The sequence below is a fragment of the Neolamprologus multifasciatus genome, unplaced genomic scaffold (genome assembly GCF_963576455.1).
Source record: "Neolamprologus multifasciatus unplaced genomic scaffold, fNeoMul1.2 chr03_unloc_1, whole genome shotgun sequence".
NCBI classification, from domain to species: Eukaryota; Metazoa; Chordata; class Actinopteri; order Cichliformes; family Cichlidae; genus Neolamprologus; species Neolamprologus multifasciatus.
Window position 1 is genome coordinate 1041231 of NW_028181971.1, and position 25550 is coordinate 1066780.

Below are 25550 nucleotides of genomic sequence, written 5' to 3' on the forward strand. Positions count from 1 at the left end.
AAACCTCTGTGACTCAGGACTGTGTGAAGCGCACAATCGAACACTTTTTCATCTGTTTCAAGTGAAACACAATGAAGTGTTGAAAGGAAAAACATGTTACTATGTGAATCCTGCTTGATGGATCAGAGCAGAGGCTTCACTCTGTGCTCTGTTCATTACTCTGTCAGTCTGAGTTATTCATGAAGGAGCTGATGATAAGCTGGTTAATGTTGGCACACACACACACTGTCAGACATGAGGAAGTGTGCAGGTAAACTTTGCTCAGAAATGATAATGAGGAGTTACACAGACTGATGGAGCTCATAGAGTGAGACGTTTATTTTACATGAAGTAAACCTGATGTATGATCTGATCTGTAGATCAAACTGATGTGTTGGTGTTCATACAGCTGTGTTTAATAACCTGTTGTTTAGGGCTGGGCGATATGGCCTCAAATCCATATCATTTGAAGCATGTGTGGTAACGATATATATCACGATATATTCTTTTCTTCTGTATAACGTATTTTCCACACTATAAGGCTTAAAATCCTTTAATTTTCTCAAATATCGAGAGTGTGGCTTATGTATGAATTCTGGTTGTGCTCACTGACCTCGAACCGATTTTGGCAGAAATCTGTTAAAAATGTTTTAGTACAACTTTGGTAAGCAGTTTTGCCGTTGGGCTCGTCCGCTGTAGCAGGACAAAGATTTGAAGAGAGGACAAGCTTCAGGTTCACAGACACAAAAAGCAACTCTGTAGCTGCAGAGCTGACCTACCAACAAGAGGCAAAGAAGTCATTCAACATTTGTTTTTATGAACCTCCTGAGACCCACTGCCCTCACATGGACACATGGTGGCTGGGAGGACTTCAGTGAGCCTCCAAACATGGCTGCTGCTTAATTTTCCACACATCTGTACACATCTGTATGTTTCAGCTTTGTCCTTCAGTCACAACATGGTTCATCTTCATCTTAACTTCCTGCTTCTATCATGGTTAAAGCTGATGAATCCTCTGGACATCAAACACTGATGGTGTTATTGGAGCTGAGTGCAGTTTGATGGCTTTATTATCCACACTGTGACACATGGCAGCTGTCAGAGCAGAACACAGGAAGTCAGCAGGCGTGTTTCAATTCAGCCTCTGCTTCCTCTGAAGGTTCATGACATCACAGCGAGGCCACGAAGGCCGTCCAGACTCCCAGGCTCCCACAAACGTGTCCTCCTTCTCCCTGGATTTGAAGGACAGGTGGGCCCACCCTATCCCAGGATGCATTGCAGCGTGGTGGTGGAACATATATCTGGGTCCAGGGATGGAGCAGCGCTCTCTCTCTGAGTCTTTGAGGCTGTTTTCTGTTTGAGTCTGGCTTCAGTCTAATTTAGCAGCTGTGACATCAGAGATTGTAGGGGAGGAACAGCCACACCCACAGGTGAGTTTCCCACCCAGAAACAGAGCGTGGACATCACCTCTGTCTGCGCTGTGTTGGTCACAAGCTTTGTTCTGGGCTTTTAACTGGAGGGTGGAGCTTGTGAGCGATGGAAGCTGAGAGCTGTGTTTGCACATGCTCAGTGTGACAGGATGTTGGCTGCTGTGTTTGCACATGCTCAGTGTGACAGGATGTTGGTTGCTGTGTTTGCACATGCTCAGTGTGACAGGATGTTGGCTTCTGTGTTTGCACATGCTCAGTGTGACAGGATGTTGGTTGCTGTGTTTGCACATGCTCAGTGTGACAGGATGTTGGTTGCTGTGTTTGCACATGCTCAGTGTGACAGGATGTTGGTTGCTGTGTTTGCACATGCTCAGTGTGACAGGATGTTGGTTGCTGTGTTTGCACATGCTCAGTGTGACAGGATGTTGGCTGCTGTGTTTGCACATGCTCAGTGTGACAGGATGTTGGCTTCTGTGTTTGCACATGCTCAGTGTGACAGGATGTTGGTTGCTGTGTTTGCACATGCTCAGTGTGACAGGATGTTGGTTGCTGTGTTTGCACATGCTCAGTGTGACAGGATGTTGGTTGCTGTGTTTGCACATGCTCAGTGTGACAGGATGTTGGTTGCTGTGTTTGCACATGCTCAGTGTGACAGGATGTTGGCTGCTGTGTTTGCACATGCTCAGTGTGCAAACAGTCCTCTGAAGTGGGTACTTCAGAGGACTGTCTTCACGAGGGCTTGGGGCCTCTCTGAGGTATGTGTCGAGCTCAATGGCAGCACCTGCTACCAGCGGCTGTGCTGCCTGGAGCTGCTCCTTAGCGATTTCATCAAATACAGTCCAGACTGCTGCTAGTGCTGGCCTGGGCCTCGGGGAACAGTTTAGCAGGAGGTTCTGCAGCTTCTGCCCGACTCCCCTCTGCCTCAGCTCTGGACATCATCTGCAGCTCCTGCTTCAGGTGCAGCTTGGCCTCTGGAGCAGTGTTGTTGGAGAAGAAGCGATCTTTATACCTGCACAAAATTCATAAATGTATTAATATGTGGAAAAATAGGACTGATTTTAGTTTCCCCTAAACCACTGTGACAAATACCAGCCATTTGACTTTCTGGTAGTAATAAGGGAAATGTATTTCATATTATATATATTGCAGACATTTGTATTTGTGTATTTTAGTTACAAATATATAATATTTCAGATGTAAAATAATCTTACGTTTAGTACTGTAGCTATACTCATTGAATACCTATAGCACACAGACTTTACCTTGGGTCAGTATGGTGGAGATGAAGTACAGTGGGTTGGTCTCGACGTCACTGAAGCGCTTCTTGACAGCTGCCAGTAAGGTTGCTTTCATTGTCTTGACGCCGTGGTCCTCGTCTGTTTCTCTGTTTAGAAGTCTCACTAGCACAGTCACAGCTGGGATGACATCAGAGGCTAGTGCGTCGTAGCTGCTCACTTTTTTAGTTCGTTCCTCAAAGGGGGCGAGGATGGCAACAGTCGTCTCCATAAGAGCCCATTGGTGAGCGGTGAGAGAGTCAGGGAGCTCGTGCTCGGACACGCCCAGCACTCGCTTTTGCTCAATGAGGGACTGGAGCATGTAATACGTGCTGTTCCAGCGCGTCTGTACGTCCTGCTGCAGTCTCTTTATTGGCTGGTTGAGCTGTCCCTGAACGTCCTCGAGGCGGGAGTAGGCTAAGGCAGAGTGTTTAAAATGCCCAACTATTTTCCGTCCCACTGCTATAAGCATCAGCTATGCTCCTCTGTGCTAATAAGCGTGGGTAAATAAGCGTGGGTAAATAAGCGTGGGTAAATAAGCGTGGGTAAACTCTTTGTACTCGTTGTCGTGTTGGGATTTTGGTGCTTGATTAAATTACTTGTGTTAAATGCGCTACCTTTAGAGCCTCTGGACAATTTCGCTGAGCACAATTTGCAGTCCGCCTTTGTTTTTGTGTCTTCGTTCACTTTGAAATAGTTCCACACGGCTGACTTGTCTCGCCTGCTCTTCTCCCAGCTCTGAGCTGCAGCCGGGGCCTGGGGGCGGGCACTCGGGGCCTGTGATTAACCCCTTACATGCCGCTCAAACATAGACAGGTCTCAGACCGTGGTATCGGTCCCCGGTATAGGGGGACTTTTAACGAGTACGAGTACTTTAGAAAATGTGGTATCGAGGACGATACCCAATACCGGTATCGGTGCATCCCTCACCTTCTGTGACTGGCTACACTCGGCCTGCACTCTCCACCCTCTGTGACTGGCTACACTCGGCCTGCACTCTCCACCCTCTGTGACTGGCTACACTCGGCCTGCAACCTCCACCCTCTGTGACTGGCTACACTCGGCCTGCACCCTCCACCCTCTGTGACTGGCTACAGGACTTTTTGACTGGCAGACAAACACTGGCGTCCCACAGGGTTGCGTCCTCAGTCCCATCCTCTACACCCTGGTCACCCATGACTGTGTCGCCTCCAACAAAGACAACATCATTTTGAAGTTCACGGATGACACTGCAGTGATCGGTCGCATCACTGGAGAGGACGACGTGGCTTATAGGAGAGAGGAGGCTGGTCTGGTGTCATGGTGTGAGGACAACAACCTCACCCTCAACACTGATAAGACAAAGGAGACGATAGTGGACACGAGGAAGAAGAAGAGGCCTCACCAGCCGCTGTTTAGCCGGGAGCGTGAAGTGGAGAGGGTGAGCAGCAGTACCTGGGCGTCCACATCAGTGAGGACCTGACCTGGACACTGAACACTACACAGCTGGTCAAGAAGGCTCAGCAGCTGCTGTATTTCCTGAGGAGGCTGAGGAAATTTGGTATGTTGGCCAAGATCCTCAGCAGGTTCTACAGCTGCACTGTGGAGAGCACCCTGACCAGCTGCATCACTGCATGGTACGGCAGCACTACTGCAAACCGCAAACGCCTGCATAGAGTGATAACAACTGTGGAGAAGATCATCAGGACCCCGCTGCCCTCTCTGCAGAGCAGCTACCATCACAGAGTCCAGAGGAGAGACACACCTCTGCCCTCGAGACGAAGGTTCAGAAGTGTGAAATCTAGAACATCCAGACTCAACAACTCCATCTTCCCCACTGCTATCAGACTCCTGAACAGCTGACCGACCTCAAACTGCAGTTTGCACATCAGCTCACTTTGCACACTAAGTTCATTTTGCACATTAAACTCCTTTGTACATCCATGTACATCGACATCTGCAGACCACACGTGTCTTCAGTTACTTATTTGTACTTATTTGCAGTTATTTATCTTTTTATTTTATTTTTTAAGTTATTTTTTATCCTTATTTTATCTTTTTATTTATTCTTATCTTGTTCTTTTAACCCTTATCTAACTTGGCATTGTGCACGGTGTGTTTAGATTCAGTTTAAATTCAGGGACATGGAGCCCCTGTTGATCCTCTACCTAATCACACGAGCCAAGGTGTGAAAACGGGTGTGGGTCACAATCAGTCAAGGTTTTGGGTGAACCCATTGTGAGATCTAGCCCCACGCTATCATGTGATTTCCTGTGATCAAATGTCCCATGATGTGAGTGGGCGCTAAGACGTCCAAGTCCCTCTTCAAGCAACTTAAAGAAGTCCAGACGCTTTTCTTTCCAAGCTCCTTCAACAACATCATTCATTGAACAGCTTCCAGCTTCTTTTGCTTTGCTACAGTTTGGATGGATTTGCATTTAAAGATGCAACAAGACAAAAATGGTTAGGGTCAGGAGGTCAAAGGTCAGAGCTCCTGTGGGTCTGAGGGCAGCCTCACGTTGGAGAAGGATGAAGGAGTCTGACCTGAGCCAGTGTTTGACATGAACACATCAGCACTGCTGTCAGTGAGCCTAATGACAGCCGTTAGCATCATTTCAGTGTTTCAGTCATAAAAACACTTCCTGTCACTGTGGTGGTTACAGTGACATCATGCAGTTTGTGCTTTGACCTCCAGAGGGCGACAAATCAGCACAGACAGAGAGCCCCATTCAAACTTTGCTGCCATCAGTAATAATTCTTCAAATATAATCATCAGTGTTTGAGCAGCTATGATATCAGGGACAATCTAGACATGTGTGACAATACTGAACATGTCACATGACACACCTTAAACATCATGTGATCCACTCTCAGTCTGCACTTTCATTCATGACTTCAACAGGTTGAAATGAGCTTTGAACAAACATCAGTTCAGTGTTGAAATATTTAAACGCTGCAGGAAGAACAACAAAGTGATGACAGATGTTTGTGTTTCAAAGAGGAGAAACAGCAGAAATAAATCACAGCCTGCCAGAGGTTTGGAGTTTCCGAGGTGCACATGAACGCAGCACACAGTGTCCAATGCTCCAGATTGCCCTCAAACGTCTCTTTGGGTGTTTCCTTCCTTTTTAAAGTTAACACATCAGCACACACAGAGCTGAGCCCCTCCCACCTGTGCTGAGTTTCAGGTGGAGTCCCGCCTCCTTCCAGGAAGCAGCTCACCTGTGTGTCCGTGTTTAGTGTCCAGGTGTGGAGTGGAGCTTGTTGTTGGTGTGTGAAGAAACTGTAAGTTTGCTTTGTTTCCTTCTTTAACAGTTTGTCTTTAGGAACTTTACTGTTTGTTCAGCTCATGTTTGATTTCTTCACACAACAAACTGTGTGTGTTTGTATTTCCGGTCTCTCCATTAAAGTCAGTGTGTAATGTTTTCCTGGCTAACATCAGCTGTGTGCAGCTTAGTTCAGCACAAATCTGCCGCTCCATAGTTCACGGTAACGGACTCACAGCTGGACCAACGAGGCCGAGTGTGTCCGCCACTCTGAGCTACGTTCGTGTTTGTGTACTTGTAGTTTGTACTTTGTGAGTTCACTCAGAGCCCACAGAGGACGCAGCGTACGTGATGACGTCACAGCCCTTTACCTCCTTTACTGTCACTGTGATGAATATTTCCTGCGTAGTGGGTGGTTACCTGGTTTTATGTTTCCTGCCAGAGCAAATATACTTTTTCAAAATATGTTTTAAAGCAGATATTTGAAGTTTACACATCCATGTCTTCCCCTAAAAACTTTATTTAGTGACACAGAAACAGAGTTATTTAAAAACTTTACTCTAGTAGTTTACATCTAGTGGACTGATAGTAGAACAGCTGATGGCAGCTTCCTCTGCCTCACACTGCTGTCTGACTGCATTCAGCTGACACTGAGATGAAGCAGGAAAGAAGCAGCTGATATTTGGACAGCACACATGATGGAAAAGAGGATTTCAGTTGATGTGCACATGAATGATTTTTGTTTCCTCTGCAGGTGAAGGTAGAAAGTGTGTGTGAGCTGATGTGAATTCTTTGGGTGAATTCTGAGCTTTTTGTGGATACGTGTCCATATTTGCATAAAAGACCTGAGAGTTGGAGGGTTAAACGGCAGTTCATCCCCTTTGTACTGGGGGCGCTGGGGCTCAAGAGGTAAAAGGAGACATTATGGCTCAATAAAAGCCCTGAGAACAAAACCTGAACTCAAACTGCTCAAACTCAAAATATTCTAAATAAGTAAATACATTGGACATGTGATGAGATTCATGTTCTCTCTCATGTTTTACAGTTGAAAGATGGAAAAATCTGTTGAGGAGCAGTTGCTGAACAGGCTGCAAGATTTGGGAGAAGAGGAGCTGAAACTTTTCCACTGGTACCTGGAGAAAGGACCCGGAGGTGATTTCACAACCATCAAAAAGAGCCGACTGGAGAACGCAAGGAAGGATGGACGTCATGGAACAGTGGATCTTATGGTGGAGACATACACTACTCACCATGTAATGGAGGTGGTGGAATTGATTTTAAAGAAGATGAATGAAGGTCAGTCAGAGAAAAAAGACATGACACACTCAGTGCAGTATCAGGACAACACTGTCACAGTTTATGGATGGAAAACTGAGGCTGTTTAAGTCTGAACTTTCAATTGTGTGTCTTTTCTCTTCTAAATTTGTTTGAGTACAAATATTATATTTAGACATCTTGATGCATGCTCAATCATGCAGGTAACTAAATCTCCAAAAGTTGATTTTTTTTTCATCTGGATATAGCGTTTTCAGTGGGAGAAACGTTTCGTACATCTGTCACCATCTTACAATGCTGTGATTGCAGCCATTCCCCAACTCTCTGTGAATGGGACCCGTGGCCATTGATCAATGGTTGTTGATCAGTGGTCATGAGAATTTGCATAATTACGATGAAGGAACTGACCTCACAGCCCATTGTTCCTTCAGTGGGCTGGTTTCAGTCAATATCCAAATGTACTGTTTATAAGATTGAAACCTGCAATCAGCTGAGACTGAAGAAGTCACCTGGATGAGTGACGACACGTTTCTCCCACTGAAAACACTACGTCCAGATGAACAGAATCAACTTTTGGAGATTATATTTAGAGTATTTTGAAGCCATGCAGGTCTTCATTGTTAAACAAACAGTTCCTTATTCATGGTGCACTTTACTCCAACAGGGAAATCCTCAGCCCAGGCATCTTCATCCTGTTTATCACAAGGTAATAATTCCACATGAACACATGAAGCCTGCATTGACCAATAGGAACTCAGGTTGTTTCCATGTGGTATCTCTGTATCCTCAGCTCTGCAGTGTAACTAAGCTCTGAGCCCCAGTTAATGAACAGTTGCCTATAAGTATAACAGCAGTTACCTACCATACTATCTTTATTTATAATACACTTTAAAACAGCCATAGGTGACACAAAGTGCTGTACATTGATACTAAATAATAACAATACATGTGATATAAAAAAACAATAAAAAAGATCAAATAACTAAAACAGACCGAGTCTCACTGGGTCAAAAAGAATAAAATGGGTTTTAAGATGTGTTTTTGAAGTGGACAGTGAAGGGGGTTCTCTAACATGTAACGGCAAGTTAGTCCATAACTTATGAACAATGATAGAGAAGGCTATCTGAGTGAGCTCGTCAGCTGACTGATGAGGTGTGTAGGCGTGAAGAAGGTAAGGCAGGACAAGACTGTGAAAAATGTAAAACTAAACATAACAATTTTAAAATGAACTCTAATATATACAGGCTGCCAGTGGAGCGAGGCTAAGACAGGGGTAACATGCTCTCTTTTACAGGTTCTTCATGCAGCAGTGTTTTGAACAAGCTGAGCATGCGAGAGTAATGACTGACTCCCACATAAAGTCAATTACAGTAGTCCAGATGGGATGAAATAAAAGTATGGATCACTGTTTCAGAGTGCTGCCTAGAAACCACATGTTGTATTGTGTGTATGGTTGTGTGTGTGACCAATAAAAAAGGTTGAATTTGAAAGAAAACATTTCACTGCTGTCAGTTGCCTAAAATAATAAACGCTATACTTTGAAAAACTAGACAACAATTATAATTTACTTTCCAGTTTAAAATCACTGTCCAAATTAAACCCAAGGTCGGTAATAATTAGGGGTGGGTTTTTATAATCGATTTATCGATTAAAATAGATTCTGGCTTGGATAACGTGAAATTGATTCATTAAAATCCTGAATCGATTTTTTAATATAAATTTATTTTGGCCGAAATGCCAGAATCTCAGGTGAAACCTCAAAATTTCAACAACCACCAAACAGCCAAGACAGTAAATGAGAGCAGGAACACGGATTCTGCACAAAGACGTAAACACACAGCGCGGATCAGAATCAGTGAGATGTCGCCTTTCTCACCTGACGGCACGGACACGGTCGGGGCTGAAAGCCGATAGCTCGCTGATTCTGATGTGTCGGCAGGTCCGCGCTTTGTGTTTACGCCCTTTGTGTGCTGATTCTAAAGCTGTTAGTTTGATCTCTCTCCAAACAATATTGACTGAACCAGCAGCAACATAAACATCATTATATCAATAAGGAAGCTGACTAAATATTAACTGATAATTTATGGCAAAGGAGTGGGATTAAATAAGTGTTTACTTCTTCCCACTCAATTTCAACATGTAAATTAATCAGAACGTTTTTTGTATGTATTTTGTATAGTATTTTTTTCTCTCTTATTTTCATTTCTAAATGTACCTGTATATTGTTCACATGTTGAAATAAATTACCAATGAATCAATCAATCAATCATCATGAATTCCCTCTGACTTTTACTGTTTTGCTTCCACCACGATAAAATCACACTTCATGCACAGCTTTCTCTCTCTCTCTGTACTTCAAGAACAGTTTCCCGTCTAAAAATCTGTTTTCTGCATTATTCGCTTGCTTGTTACGCACAAGTCTACCGTTGTTTACAGCCTGTCTGCTGCTGTTTTTTTTCCTTTTACATACTTCCGAAAAGAAAACCTAATTTCTGCCGTTCAATACTGAACAAATTTAAACTTTTTAAAATTATGCAAAACGCTCAGCCGTGTCTCTAATAAAACCGCTGTAACATCAGAGGTAATGTTCATATGTTGATTAATGGTTTTCTTTTGTTTTTGATGTGCTGAAGAATATAAAATCCCAGGCCTGGAAAATCACCTTCATGTTTTTCTGTGTTTTATCTTCAGCTACTTTGACACAAAGGCATCTGTTGTGATGCTCACACCTTTGATAAAGTCTTAGTTGTGTCAGCTTCCCTTTTATAGATACAAAAATATGTAAATGTACTGATTTCTGACTGTCATTTTCGAATTGAATCGAATAGAATTAAATCGAATCGTGGATTGAATCGATTCGGGACCTTGTGAATCGGTATCTTCCCAAAGCAACAAAAAAGGACTCATATGGGCCGCTAGGCTCAAACATTATCACCTCTGTTTTGTTGCTTTGAGTGTTCTGGGAGAGTAGAGAAGCAGTATATATCAATCAGTCCATTTAAAATGTAAAGAAAGGAAGAAAAAAAATAGCGATGGTCCTAAAATTAACCCCCTGGTAGGCCACATGTCCGACAAGCAGCAGAAAAATCAGAACTAAGAAGGTTCACAGAGAAAGTTATCTCTGCCAGATAATACCTAAACCATTTAAGTTCAGTGCCACTAATGCCCACTAGGACATTTAATCAAGATATTAGAATATTGTGGGCTACTGTTTCAAAGGCAGCGGTCAATTCAATCAAAACCAAAACAATGTGTTTCTGGTTTTGCACTTCTAGGTACTTGTTTTGATGGTTTATTGTTTTAGTTTCAGTTTTGAATTTTAAATTTAAATGTAATCTTCATTAAGCTTTAGGCAATCCCCCTGTGTTATACTTCCTATCTTAGTTAATTTATTTTAACTTCTGTCTACCTGCTACCGACTTTTTGTCTAGTTTGGTTTTTATTTTTGACTGTTGATGATTACATTTACCTATTTATCATCCACTTTATCATTCCCGGTCAACCCTTAGTGCATAAGTACTCCTGACTTGTATATACTGGTATAATTATAAATCTTAGTTCTTCTTGTTGTTTTTATAGGTTTTTTTTAATCTAACAATATAAAGTTCCTTCAAGTGGCACTTGTTGTTGTAATTTGGGGATATAATTTGTAATTATAATGAATATAATTTATGTAAAACATGTTTTCTTTCTTTCTTTTGTTTTTGCTAAATGGTTGTATTATTCTTGCCTCAGAGGATGTTTTGCTAAAATAAAAAACCTAACCCTACAAACTGTTAAAATATACAGAAAAACATTACTTTAACACCCATGTAGTTAGATAAAATTTCTCATTAAGTAACTTAAACATCTGACATGATGTGATGGTGAATTATTAATAAATACAAAAAAGGCTTCAGTTACACATGATGCTGAAAAAAAAGACAGACACACAAAAAACAAACCATGCAACAGGTTAATAATGCTGTGATGGATCTGTTATTATGTTTTTGTTTGTTTTTCTAGAGTCATATCAAAAGTGTGAGCCTAAGCTCGATTCAAAACAAATGAAAAAGTTCAACTATAATAATTCAAGCAAGGAGTCATTTGTGAAGATCACAGCAAACATCCTGAAGAGAATGAAGCTGAATAAGCAGGCTGATCATCTACTGAGCAGTAAGAAGATATCTATAAATATATCAGCTAATGGAAAAACTAAAATTTCATAATGTTGCAAGAACTTGACCTGATTCTTCACAAGCACTTAATTTGGGCAGGAAAGAAATGGTCATGTACCCTTGATAAGTACTTAAATTCAATATATATATTTTTCTTTATTTCTAAAGGAACTCCCAGTGGACGTTGTCAGCGTAACATTAAATCCACCTTGAAGAAGAAGTTCCAGTGTGTGTTTGAGGGGATCGCTAAAGCAGGAAACCCAACCCTTCTGAATCAGATCTACACAGAGCTCTACATCACAGAGGGAGGGACTGCAGAGGTCAATGATGAACATGAGGTCAGACAGATTGAAACAGCATCCAGGAAACCACACAGACCAGAAACAACAATCAGACAAGAAGACATCTTTAAAGCCTCACCTGGAAGAGATGAACCAATCAGAACAGTGCTGACAAAGGGAGTGGCTGGCATTGGGAAAACAGTCTTAACACAGAAATACAGCCTGGACTGGGCTGAAGACAAAGCCAACCAGCACATCCAGTTCATATTTCCATTCACTTTCCGAGAGCTGAATGTGCTGAAAGAGGAAAAGTTCAGCTTGGTGGAACTTGTTCATCACTTCTTTACTGAAACCAAAGAAGCAGGAATCTGCAGCTTTGAAGACTTCCAGGTTGTGTTCATCTTTGATGGTCTGGATGAGTGTCGACTTCCTCTGGACTTCCACAAAACCACAATCCTAACTGACCCTAGAAAGTCCACCTCAGTGGATGTGCTGCTGATAAACCTCATCAGGGGGAAACTGCTTCCCTCTGCTCGCCTCTGGATAACCACACGACCTGCAGCAGCCAATCAGATTCCTCCTAAATGTGTTGCCATGGTGACAGAGGTCAGAGGGTTCACTGACCCACAGAAGGAGGAATACTTCAGGAAGAGATTCAGAGATGAGGAGCAGGCCAGCAGGATCATCTCCCACATCAAGACATCACGAAGCCTCCACATCATGTGCCACATCCCAGTCTTCTGCTGGATCACTGCTACAGTTCTGGAGGATGTGCTGGAAACCAGAGAGGGAGGACAGCTGCCCAAGACCCTGACTGAGATGTACATCCACTTCCTGGTGGTTCAGGCCAAAGTGAAGAAGGTCAAGTATGATGGAGGAGCTGAGACAGATCCACACTGGAGTCCAGAGAGCAGGAAGATGATGGAGTCTCTGGGAAAACTGGCTTTTGATCAGCTGCAGAAAGGAAACCTGATCTTCTATGAATCAGACCTGACAGAGTGTGGCATCGATATCAGAGCAGCCTCAGTGTACTCAGGAGTGTTCACACAGATCTTTAAAGAGGAAAGTGGACTGTACCAGGACAAGGTGTTCTGCTTCATCCATCTGAGTGTTCAGGAGTTTCTGGCTGCTCTTCATGTCCATCTGACCTTCATCAACTCTGGACTCAATCTGCTGGAAGAACAAATAACAACCTCCATGATGTTTAAACTATCTTTCCATCAAAGTGCTGTGAACAAGGCCTTAGAGAGTCCAAATGGACACCTGGACTTGTTCCTCCGCTTCCTCCTGGGTCTTTCCGTGCAGACCAATCAGAGTCTCCTACGAGGTCTGCTGACACAGACAGGAAGTAGCTCACAGACCAGTCAGGAAACAGTCCAGTACATCAAGGAGAAGCTCAGTGAGAATCTGTCTGCAGAGAAAAGCATCAATCTGATCCACTGTCTGAATGAACTGAATGATCGTTCTCTGATGGAGGAGATCCAACAGTCCCTGAGATCAGGAAGTCTCTCCACAGATAAACTGTCTCCTGCTCAGTGGTCAGCTCTGGTCTTCATCTTACTGTCTTCAGAAGAAGATCTGGATGTGTTTGACCTCCAGAAATTCTCTGCTTCAGAGGAGGCTCTTCTGAGGCTGCTGCCAGTGGTCAAAGCCTCCAACAAAGCTCTGTGAGTACATTTGTACTCATGTCTTTACTTTTAACATCCAAGTGTGTCAGTCATTTATTTCACCAGGCTTTCTGTCTTTTTATGAATTTATATCCTAAAGTTTTGGGATTTCTCCAATACAACTGTAACCTCTTTGATGCCTCCAGAACTCGGTGTACTCGAGACGCTGGATTCACCATAAACTCTGATCATCACTGCTGCTGTTATGTTATCAGTCTTTGTTTAAAAACTTAGGCTGCATGTGCCTAATGTTGTGATACTTTATATTCACATACATGCTCCTAGATACATTTCTACTGCAGGTCTATTTTTAGTCACAAATGTTGGTGAAACACTTTCTTTTACATGCATGGATGGGTCCTGCATTAAAGAAAGCATTTGAATTACTCAGTGAATCATGGCAGCCAGAGAAACATCCTTAGTTCCACTTTAAACTAAACTCTGCTTCGGTCTTCCACAGTGTGTTTGTTGTTTCTTTGTTGTTGTTGGCCTGCTCTCTCCTCTCACTCCAATCTGGTTGCAGCAGATGTTTGTCCCTCCCTGAACCTGCAGACTTGGGTGCAGCACCTCAGTTCATCTTCAGTCTGAAACCAGCTTTTTTAGCTATATCCCCTCAAGCACATCTTCCCTGGTTATCTCTGCTGTGGTTGCTATAAAATGTAATCTTGATTAAAAAAAAAAGAACAGAAAAAAGTAAACTAAATCAGACTTGATGCTATTTATTGGCAGCAAGGTGCCTGTTTGTCAGTCTTTGATGATAAACTGCAGCACAGTCGCAAGCAAACCTTATTGACATTATGCATGTATATATTCTTCCTGTTCACCTGGGACACACACCAGCTCTCTGTTTGTTGTGATTGGATCTAGAACACAATTCAGATCAGCCAACATATCCTAATCTAGATGATTTTTAAGGTGGTATCTGGGACGAAAAGTTAAAAATCAGCTTGGATGGCCTGTACTGTATGATGGCCTTGGTTGCACCACATTGATAGCCATGCAGGGTGGTTCACTCCTTGGGCAAGAAGACCGAGGAGGGAACCACCCTTGGTAAAAGCTTGGTCAATCAAGCTCACCGTTTTCCCCTTGTTGGTTGATGATAAGTATTTTTTTTTTACCTGACTTATAGTCATCATTGTCTTCAAATTAACTCACACACTGCTGACTGCTGTAGCTTACCTGGCTGAGCAGGTGACCCATGTACTGAAGGTTAGAGTCGTGACTCCAGGGCCTGGTTTGAGTCTGCCCAAGACCATTTCCTGTGTGTTATTCTCCTCACTTCTCCCTCCCTTCCTGTCTTCTCTGTCGTATACAGTGAAAACAAAAGGCCTCAAGTTGTGAAAACTCTTCCCCTTCATCATCTTCCAAATCATCTCTCTCATCTAACATCACCAGTATTCTCTGAGTAGAGAATCATTTCACAATCTTGAATGATAAGGATCCAAGTGGGTAAAGTTAGTTATTTGTTGTGTTCCTATTTGCAGCTGGGACAGATTGTAAAAAACTCTTGGCTGCCAAAATTACATCCAGTTTAGAAGAAAAACATTGAGTGAAGTGTTTGTTTCATCATCCTTCACAACTCATCAACCAGGTGTCACAAACTGCAGCAGAACAGTACAAAGCATGTCATACTGGATGGCTGCAACAACCAGAGTTTTACCTACCTTTGGTATTTCTTGACAGCATGAGCGTAATATTTACTGAACAGAGTCGTCTTCTGTAATCTTTTCAGATTCAGATTCAGAACACTGTATTTATTTTCAAGGGGCAATTAGGATACTGACCTTGCCAACCGTACATACAATACACAAACATCACATTGGGGAGACAGGTCAGGCTAGGTAGCTGGCCGGTCAGCTGAGATAGTGTCCTTCACCCTGCCAGGTGAAGGAAAGAGTCTTCCAGCCGACCCAGGTGGCCTTGGTTAGGATGGGAAGGAACAGTCTAAACACCGTCTCTTATCAGGGTGAGATTTGTTATGTTCAGCTCCAGCCTTGAGACCACAGCTGGCGCCGGTATGTTAGCTGCATGAAATGATGGTGGTTTTCTTTGGTGCGAACAACTGCATGTCAATTTCACAGCTGATCTAACAGTCCGTCACTCGTCTCTCAATCTCCCATTGGAGAGCCACGAGCTTCTCCGAGAGGTTATCAGTTTTGCGCTCAAAGAGCAAAGTCTGAGAACTCAAGATCGCCATGAGCTTCTTCAAGATCTTATCCGTGCTGCGTTCAATGAGCCCATTTTGAGAAGTCACGACCCGTCCCATCGTTTCAGTCACAGCGGGCAGCCTTGTGGGGTTTTGAAAAGCTGATTCCGCTTTTTTTAATCTTCAATAAGCCTGGGCCAAGCCAGCTCAGATCAGCAAGAACCCTTTGCTGCTGTGAATGTCCGTGCTGCTATATTTCAGGATCAGGCTATAAATGTACAAATGGATCTGAGAAGATTTCAATCATGTTTCTACTAGATTTACAGTTTGTTTTCATGTCTTCTGTTAGGGTTCAATATTGAGGAGGGGTAGAGGAGGTAATAAACTTCCATAATAATAACACTGATCCGGCCGGGTGGAGTCAAACGATGATTTTAATGCACACGCGTGGGAAGATCGCCCGCTGTACGCAGACAGCGCCGATCCCCAACTTACAGAGCATAAGCAGGTGTTTTATACCTTTCAGGGCTTAAATTTACTACACCCCTAAACGTCACTCAGATACAGTTCATACATAGGTTTCCAAACCACAATGACTTAAGACAGTTTAAAAATAACATTGTCTCCATCTCCACAACAGATGCTTCCTGTCATCTGACTTTCACTTCCCGTCTGGAAAACCAAACTGTTCCTCTTTTTGCAGAGACAGCAAGAAACTATTCCTCTTTTACAGAGACAATTTTAGAGCTACAAGCAAACATGATTAACCTCTCACCTATCAATGAGATAAAGTCTACTGTGTGTTTGTGTCATCATGAACTGCACTCAGTTTCAACTTGTAACCTTTTCCACCAGACTGAAGGCCAGCACGTACACATTTAAGATTATAACAAGCATTCAAAAGCATTTAAGATCATAGATTCAACTCAACAGTTTAGAGTGGTTATAACTGCACCTGTAATAAAGGCTAATTGGGTACCAATATGTTTAAACATCTGAATACAATATCAATACTGCAGATTGTATTATTAATGCAATGGTAATGATGATTATTATTAACAATAACAGCAAAATATATTTCTAATTCCCCACATTCCCTCTCTTGGTGACCCTTTTTCCTTAAAAAAAAAATAGGGTCACCACACTTATTTGTGTCATTGCTCTGACCCTCTCTAGCAGTCTTCTGGCTCTGCCAATCATATAACAACATCATGTCATCTAAGTGGTCCAGTAATAAACGTCAGCTCCCCCTTAAGAGCAGTCCATGCATGAGATTAGGTTTTTTCTGGGTCCCTCTCTTGTGGTCCTTCAGGTCTCGGGCCTCCAGGATCCTCACCCCCTGTGGTCGCTGAGATGTCCTGCAAAGGAACAAAACACCTTTTCCTACGCCTCCCTAACTTATCATGTTCATCAACCTCCTGTACACAACTGTCGCTGCTGCAAGTGCCTCCACTCTGCCCTAAACCTAAACCTTTCACAATAGATCACAAGAAAATCATTATAAGCACCTATTCTACTAAAAGATCAAAAAGAAAACAACCATTTTAATCAATTAAGTTTAAGCATATAAGCAATTACTCATGCATAAAGTTCATCAGAGCTAAACGCTGCCTAAAAACAACTCCTGTGTGTTAACACTAACTTCATTTTAAAACTCACATTTCCTGTGTCATAACCTGTTGTTGATATAGCATCTTTATCTCATTTTGCTCCTCTATAAACTAGAGTTAACTTCTACAGTGGCCCCCTTTTGTTAATGGCCCGAATTGTATCAACAAGTTTCTCCTCTTTCAGCCAGATTCAGTCATAAGCTAAATGAATTTCAGGTTTATGGATTCTATGTGTTTGTAAGCATGTGCGCCCCTTTATGCTCCAAGTCTCCCCCAATATATCAACCAAGACGTCGCGCTCGGTGAAGCTTCTAACCCTCAATAGACTGAGCCACAACTCTTTAATAAGCACAAAAATGCAATGTGTAAAAATCATTTCTACGTATAAGCTCTCTCCTCTATCCTAAAAATAAATCTATGTAATATCTGTATGTGTAAGCCAACATTATAACCACTTCTTCTAGAAATCAAAAAGAAATCAAACATGTTCTACTCCTACAATCTTCACTAGTTTCCCCATATCTTATCTTCCCACAGTTTCCCTTTAAGTTTTGTACACTGCTTTTTAAAAACACCGGCATTTTATCTTCTAAACAGGATTCAGTTCACTTTAATCCTTTAACCTTAACATAAAAATAACAATTTCTGCTTCAGTTTTACCATATCTAGATTATCAAAAAACCCCAAAAGTCATAAAATGATCCTAAAACCTATTTCAAATTAAACCTTAAATTCCCCCCTTTTTTGACACATATAATGTGTCAAACTAAAAATGCTCAACTAAAAATGCTTCACCCAAGCTTAGAAATTAAAAAAGAAAGAAGTTAGTCATCCCAACTTTGGTCCAGTCACACAAATTCACTCACATGCATTCACACCAGGTTTTTGCTGATAGTGGAGACTCCCGCGCAAGTAATCAGATTCTCCAATCTCAGCAAAATGAGCTCATTCATTTGTCTTATTTTGTTTTAGGAAAATAGTTCTTTATGCTTTTGGACTGGATTGAATCGCTACAATCCTTTTAGACAGGGACTTACGACCTGATTAGGTCCCCACAGGTAGCCTTCTCCTCAGCCAGTTGTAATTTGGAAAGGTCACCTTATATTTGCTCTCCCGAGAATTTGTCAGCGCTGTTATTCACTGTTGCAGGCCTGCTTAGAACAAAAATGAGAAAAAGAGAGCTGATTATTAGCTCATCAAAACACAAAACAAAACAACAACAAAAAAAAAACACACCTGACAGGTTTTCTCTAAGTGCACTGTTACAAAAATAATGGGCCCAATTCTAGACATGTCCATGTTTACTAAAACTCCCTCTATTAAAAATAAAAAACAAAACAACCCAAACCTAACTGACCGAATCAACCCATCACTACAACAACTTCAAAAATCTTAAAAGTTTTGCCACCAGAGTCCTGACACTCCCAGGTCAACTGACATAATTTCACCTCCTCAATACACCGAAAACCTCTTTAAACCCACACAATTTACACACAACAATCTCCCCCTTTATGCACTTTAAAATACTTAGATTCTGCATAAGATATAAACCCAATACAACAACGTATCATCACTAAACTATAAATTTCCTATCCAAAGCTGCACTTCTGAACAGTCTGCTATGCTTCCTTTCCCGAAAATTTGTCTCTCACACACACACACACACACACAGGAAGCTTCTCCGTCACCACTCACTCCAGCTAATTTGCATACTGAGTCATATCTCCAGAAGTTGCCGTAACAAGAGAAATACATGTTTAAACATTACCACATTATTGAATTACTTTCATTTTCTTTCTATACTAATCACTTGCTTTGATCAATCAGTACAAGAGCACTCCTAAGTCACTCTTATAAAAACTACTTTAATCCCTTTTCTTTTCTTTTTTCCATAACTCACTCCCTCTGTCATATAGCTTCTTTGAGTTATTCCTCATCTTCAAGCTCTAAGTGTATTTTATCAAACATTCACACCATTTTAACACTCATACAAGTAGCAAGCTGATTTTCATTGCGTATGTTTATGTTCTTAGCCAGGTTTAATCAATGTCTATGCATTAATCTTCATGAGCTTATCCTTGTAAGGTTAATGCATTTTCTGTTTGTCTATGTGATTTTACATATGTTGTTTTTTGCAGTGTTTCAGACTCCTTCACAATTCTCCACTTAAGCAGTCAGTTTTCTCTTCCCCAAATTTGCTAACCCAAATTTTGATTTCCCACCTGAAATAACAGCATCCCTGGTCCTCAGACATAGGTCAGAGCTTGCTTGTGAGGTTCATGGACTCAGGTGCTGTGAACAATTCAACCAGAAACTTGCCTTAACATGTCCAGTGATGTTAACCTATAACTTTCTTCCGACCGCTGCATGTGGAAAATTGATCCAGGTCTGCTTTGCCCCTGAAAATAACACAACTGAGACATTTTCATTATTATCATGAGTGCTTAAACTACCCGTTTTTTCTCTCTCTGGTCAGAAATACCAACTTATGTCATGTATGTAAGCATGTTCTTCATTGCATTTTATGTATTCATGTTAATGTTCAGTGAGTGTAAGCTGTTTCTTCATTGCATTTCATGTTATATGATCATGTTAATGAAGTGTAAGCTGCTTCTTCATTGCATATGTATGTTATAATCAGGTTTAATTCATGCATCTTTTCACTGATTTCTGCATTCAAACTATCTCACTTCAGATTTTTTCCAAAATAATTTCACATGTAGCAATTTGTGTATGTGTGTTTTCTATTTTCTGTTTACCTCTTTGTTGTGATCTGGGGGACATCTCTAAACCATCATGAGTTCAGGCTTCAATTTCAACCCAATTATACCCTATATTCTCGCAGTCGAACTCGTCTAGGCTTCACCTCTCACTGGTCTCCGTCCTTCTCTTCACAATGTCCTGTGTTGTCTTGAAATCTCCAGCCACTTTAGTCCCAAGTCAACTGCTTGCTTCTCTGCTTCTTCTCCGTTGATCTTTTCAGTATTTTCCTTTTAGATCAAGTCCCAGCCTGGCAAAATATCATATTCAATGCCTTCAGACAGTGATATCACCCTGCTCTTACCAGCCTGCAGTTCACCGTACATGTTTTCATCACGTGATTTCTTCTTCTCTGTTGATACTTCCAGTCGTCTCTTTCAAGATTGCTCCAAGCATGGCCAATCTGAAAATCAGTGTCCAGTGCTTTCCCACAGTTCTTTAGCCCACTGTTCAACTGCCCAGCCTGTAATTCAGAGTACATGTTGCATCACGTGCTTTCTTACATGCTGCTGGTGTCATCAGTTGTCGTCAGTCCTAATGGTTCAGTTGCACTGCCTTTTGCCTGCTGTTTATTCTTCAAGTCCACGATGTTCTGTCGGTCTTCATCAGGAGATTAACTGTCCTTTAAGCTTCTTCTCAGGATGGGGACAAAGTGAGAGGTCAAGCTATAAAATTTAAAGCCAAAACCTGGCCTGTTTTCCCAATTCTGTTAATCTATCCTTTTGCCGCTGTACTCAAGATTCCAGGTTGAGAGAAGTCCACCTCTTTGTTGACACGCTAAAGCATACAATTAATATCCTTTTCATTTCTTTTCTTAAAACCTCCATTTGCTTATTCTTCCTAGAGTTTAACTCGTATGTTTCTCTCTCTGGGTGCTCACTTGTCACAGTCAGTTCCTTTTATGGGCATGCAGTTCCTGTCACACACACCATTTCCTGTCACACACATGCAGCCATATTTTCTGTTCCTCTTTCCTATTTTACAGCCTAATCAAACTCTTTGGCTCTACTAATTCTTGATCTAAAAACAATGCACCCTTATTTCACGCACACACACTTTTAACTATACTAAATTCTTTGCATTTGTCAGCATTCACATCAGTCTTCAGCGTGCTCCACAGAGCTCTTTCAGACATCAGGAATCGTCTCACACACACCGCCTTTTCTCTCTCTCTTCCACTTTTTCACTCACTCTACTATCCACTTTCGTAGTGCTTTTCTTACTTATTATTTTGTATAAATCACACCCAATCACTCAAAACCTGCTTCTCACAGCATTCACACTCTTAAACTGTGACAGAAGTTGAGGAATATAACTCAAAATACGCTTTCCTAAGTCTTTTAGACATGCCTTTCATAATCAGAAAGAGCAAGTCAAAAAAAACAAACAAAAAAAACAATTGAAACCTCTATTAATTCTCACAGCACACACAAGAAATTAAAAAAAATAAAACACACCAGCATTTATTGCTGGAAAAAGGTTACTACTGAAAGTAATATGTTAGTCTTAAGCATATACAATGCACTCAATATATATAAAAACTCAGTCACAGATCACACATTCACAGCAATCCATTCAAATTCTATTTATACTCTTGTAATGAGCAAAACCAGCATCTTAGTTACAGGCATTTAGCAATATTTGCAAACTATAGTTATAAAGCTCAATAACACTCTAAACCAAAAGCAACAATCTCCGTGCGCGTCACCGCTCCTCATTTGCATTCACACACACACAGTCTAAGAATAGCTCCAGCACAGACTCAGCCTCCTTTCACACAGAGATCTCTTATTCTATATTACACGACGTCTTATATTACAACTGCACAGATTTTAGGCCTTTTAGCACCTACACAATTTCGAAAAATTTAACCTAACCGCCCAGCGGATAAACTCTTATAAGTTTTTTGCGACCACTTCTCCAGTCTCAGACTCGAACTGTTTCTGGCCTAATCTCTAAAATCCCTAAGTCAATTTAAAAGCGTCAACCAACCCAAACTTTGCCTGAAGCTCTATTTTTGGCATTTCACAGCCAAGGCTTCCCCGAAGTTTTAAGTTAAAGTTACACGCCCGAAGTCCAACTTCTGCTGGCCAAAAAAGCGCAGATACCGTTCCAAACGGTCAGGAGACTCGAACTCCTAGCTATTTTGGAGGTTCCCAAGTTCTCCCCGGTTGCCAACCGTACTATCCCTATTCGCCGATAGGTCAAGGCCGAGCGTCCTCGGCCAGGAGGGAGCGTCACCTCCGAGAACTGCGCCTCCTAGTGGACTCGAACCACCGTCCTCAAGTAATTTATAATACTTTAAACAACAGTCCACACCCAAAAAAGTGTAAGACTGAAGCAGGTCCAACCTGTCTGACCAATTTGGGACTCGAACCCATAAAATGACCAAATTCCCTAAATCCTACGTGAGACTCGAACTCACTTTCACTGTTTTCCTTTTCCTTGGGACTCGAACCCATAAAATTCCTTAAATCCTAGTGAGACTCGAACTCACTTTTACTTATAGACCTTCACCAAAATCAAAACAGACATTCACCAGTAATTTCAGTGAGTAGACTTAAATTCTTCCATGTCCAATTTGGCACGCTTTGGAAATCATTCAACAGGTAGTGCCTTGCCTTTGGATAAGCCGGCTTATGCCCACTCACTTTGACCACTGATACTCGTGCCTGCCCGTCTGACCACCTCGGACCCCGGATTTCTCTGTCTACACCTCCAACTCACTCTCCCTCCTCAATAACCGGACGAGCCTCCCAAAATGTTAGGGTTCAATATTGAGGAGGGGTAGAGGAGGTAATAAACTTCCATAATAATAACACTGATCCGGCCGGGTGGAGTCAAACGATGATTTTAATGCACACGCGTGGGAAGATCGCCCGCTGTACGCAGACAGCGCCGATCCCCAACTTACAGAGCATAAGCAGGTGTTTTATACCTTTCAGGGCTTAAATTTACTACACCCCTAAACGTCACTCAGATACAGTTCATACATAGGTTTCCAAACCACAATGACTTAAGACAGTTTAAAAATAACATTGTCTCCATCTCCACAACAGATGCTTCCTGTCATCTGACTTTCACTTCCCGTCTGGAAAACCAAACTGTTCCTGTTTTTGCAGAGACAGCAAGAAACTATTCCTCTTTTACAGAGACAATTTTAGAGTTACAAGCAAACATGATTAACCTCTCACCTATAAATGAGATAAAGTCTACTGTGTGTTTGTGTCATCATGAACTGCACTCAGTTTCAACTTGTAACCTTTTCCACCAGACTGAAGGCCAGCACGTACACATTTAAGATTATAACAAGCATTCAAAAGCATTTAAGATCATAGATTCAACTCAACAGTTTAGAGTGGTTATAACTGCACCTGTAATAAAGGCTAATTGGGTACCAATATGTTTAAACATCTGAATACAATATCAATACTGCAGATTGTATTATTAATGCAATGGTAATGATGATTATTATTAACAATAACAGCAAAATATATTTCTAATTCCCCACACTTCTGACACAGAAGGTGGAGCAGGTGGAGCTTACAAGGAGTAAGTGATCATATAGAAGAAGAGTAGTGTTTTAATGAAGCTATTTAGTTAACCAATAATTGTATTGCATGCTGGCATTAACAAATATTTCTTTTGACTGATTTAATCAATTAGTTTGTTTGTTTTCTTCCAGACTGAGTTGCTGTAACCTCTCAGAGAGAAGCTGTGATGCTCTGTCCTCAGTTCTCAACTCACAGTCCTCTAGTCTGAGACAGCTGGACCTGAGTAACAATGACCTGAAGGATTCAGAAGTGAAGCTTCTGTCTGAAGGACTGAAGAGTCCACACTGTACACTGGAAACTCTCAGGTGAGATCAAGCATTTTTCTTTCATCAACTGACAGAATTAGCAGATTAATAATAAGGCAGTCCTCTAATAAGAGGAGAAGTGGAGATGTTTTGAAGGGCAACATACTCTTATGTTAACAAGACAGGAAGTAGTTCCTGGGAACTACTTCCTTTGTTATTGTCTAAGTAGAAACATGATGGTAAAACAGTGATGAGTTTGCAGAGTTTAATCCACAGCACACAACACAACAATGCTGTTGCGTGCTGAAAGCATACTTCTCACAGATTCTGAGCCTGCAGGTTTCATTACTGTCCAACCAAAATTCACTGAACCAGCAGTAAATGAACATCCAAAACTACACTTCATGTCACAACCCGGCTCATAGGAAGTGACAATCAAGAGGGAGACCACACACAGGATTTTAAAGGCTATAAGACATATTTAATGAAATTAGATAAAGCAACTTAAAGACGATTTAAAGGACATAACAGCCATCACTGAACTTCCATGACGGGTGCCAGACAGAGAGAGCCAGAGCCCAAAACCCAGCCTCTCTGGTTCAGTCAAGGTGTCTTTTATATACACTGGGACTGGCCTCTCAGGTGTGCTGCATCAATAATTGGGTCAGCTCCACCTACCTGCAAGAAACAGGTAAAAGAAAAAGCAAAACACAAGGCCAGCCCACTGGCCGTCACACTTCCCCCCATAGAACAGGGTCTCACCCTGAATTGGCAAACACATTTACATTATGAATTTACAACTAGAAGAACATGCACATATTAAATCCATAACATATATACACACACATGCAACCTCACTTTCAACACCTTTTGTATGCTCAAAAGTCATCTTCAGCTCAACTCCAACCTCAGCAACCTTGGTACCTAGGAGCAATTTAAGAGGAAGGAAAACGATACTGGAGAGGACATACTTTAAAGTATATGAGGAGTGAAGCTGCTGGTTACAAAGGGGCACGGGACAAAGCATCTGCCAAGACATTATCTTTGCCCTTAATGTGTGGGATATCCAAATTGTAAGGCTGCAAAAAGAGGGCCCACCGCATGAGCCTCTGATTTGGGTTCTGCAATGAGTTCAAGAAAGTGAGGGGGTTATGGTCAGAAAATACCTCAATTGGCCGAGCAGAATCTAAATATACCCTAAAATGCTGCAAGGCCAAGACTAATGCCAAAGCTTCCTTTTCAATGACCGAATAATTCAGCTGATGGGAGTTGAACTGATTTTCACTCATGCACATTCAATACTCAACACAGCGCATGCTGTAGCTCACACAAGACAGCAGACCAACAGTAGCTCCAGTAAACAACAGTGTTAACATGACTGCCTCCACTTAATCTGCCTAACCAAATAGCCTCCCAAACACAGTACACAGCAAACCCAGAATATCAAAACACCACCAATAACCAAACTGATCAGCAATCAACTCAACAATTGCCTACAAGGCAAGCCCTAGCCAAGACACAACTAGACAAGCAGCTGCAAACAGACTAGCTCTCAATCAAATGTTAGAAAGCTCACCCAGGCTATAAGACATATTTAATGAAATTAGATAAAGCAACTTAAAGACGATTTAAAGGACATAACAGCCATCACTGAACTTCCATGACGGGTGCCAGACAGAGAGAGCCAGAGCCCAAAACCCAGCCTCTCTGGTTCAGTCAAGGTGTCTTTTATATACACTGGGACTGGCCTCTCAGGTGTGCTGCATCAATAATTGGGTCAGCTCCACCTACCTGCAAGAAACAGGTAAAAGAAAAAGCAAAACACAAGGCCAGCCCACTGGCCGTCACAGTCCACACTGTACACTGGAAACTCTCAGGTGAGATCAAGCATTTTTCTTTCATCAACTGACAGAATTAGCAGATTAAT

At 41.8% G+C, this 25550-nt stretch overlaps 2 protein-coding genes and 1 long non-coding RNA gene across 4 annotated transcripts in view; 2 read left to right on the forward strand and 1 right to left on the reverse strand.

The window, feature by feature from the left end:
• LOC146490527 (uncharacterized) overlaps nt 1-25550 on the forward strand; it is a 103907-nt gene that overhangs the window by 15292 nt on the left and 63065 nt on the right. For both annotated transcript variants that reach the window (XM_085153094.1, XM_085153093.1), the window contains one exon: nt 5851-5947. The gene's annotated coding sequence lies outside the window, so the exon portion shown is untranslated. The remainder of the gene's footprint in view (nt 1-5850; nt 5948-25550) is intronic.
• Nucleotides 5851-24360, forward strand: LOC146490528 (NLR family CARD domain-containing protein 3-like). Its single transcript, XM_085153091.1, has 7 exons — nt 5851-5947; nt 6683-6837; nt 6974-7224; nt 7868-7909; nt 11209-11358; nt 11529-13308; nt 23510-24360. The coding sequence occupies exons 3-7, from the start codon at nt 6981-6983 to the stop codon at nt 23685-23687; spliced, it is 2394 nt and encodes a 797-aa protein (XP_085009217.1). The 5' UTR covers nt 5851-5947; nt 6683-6837; nt 6974-6980; the 3' UTR covers nt 23688-24360.
• Nucleotides 16580-23340, reverse strand: LOC146490529 (uncharacterized). The gene is made up of 2 exons (XR_014872716.1): nt 19824-23340; nt 16580-18215 (listed from the first exon to the last, which is right to left on the reverse strand). It is a non-coding gene; the product is annotated as an uncharacterized LOC146490529 (long non-coding RNA).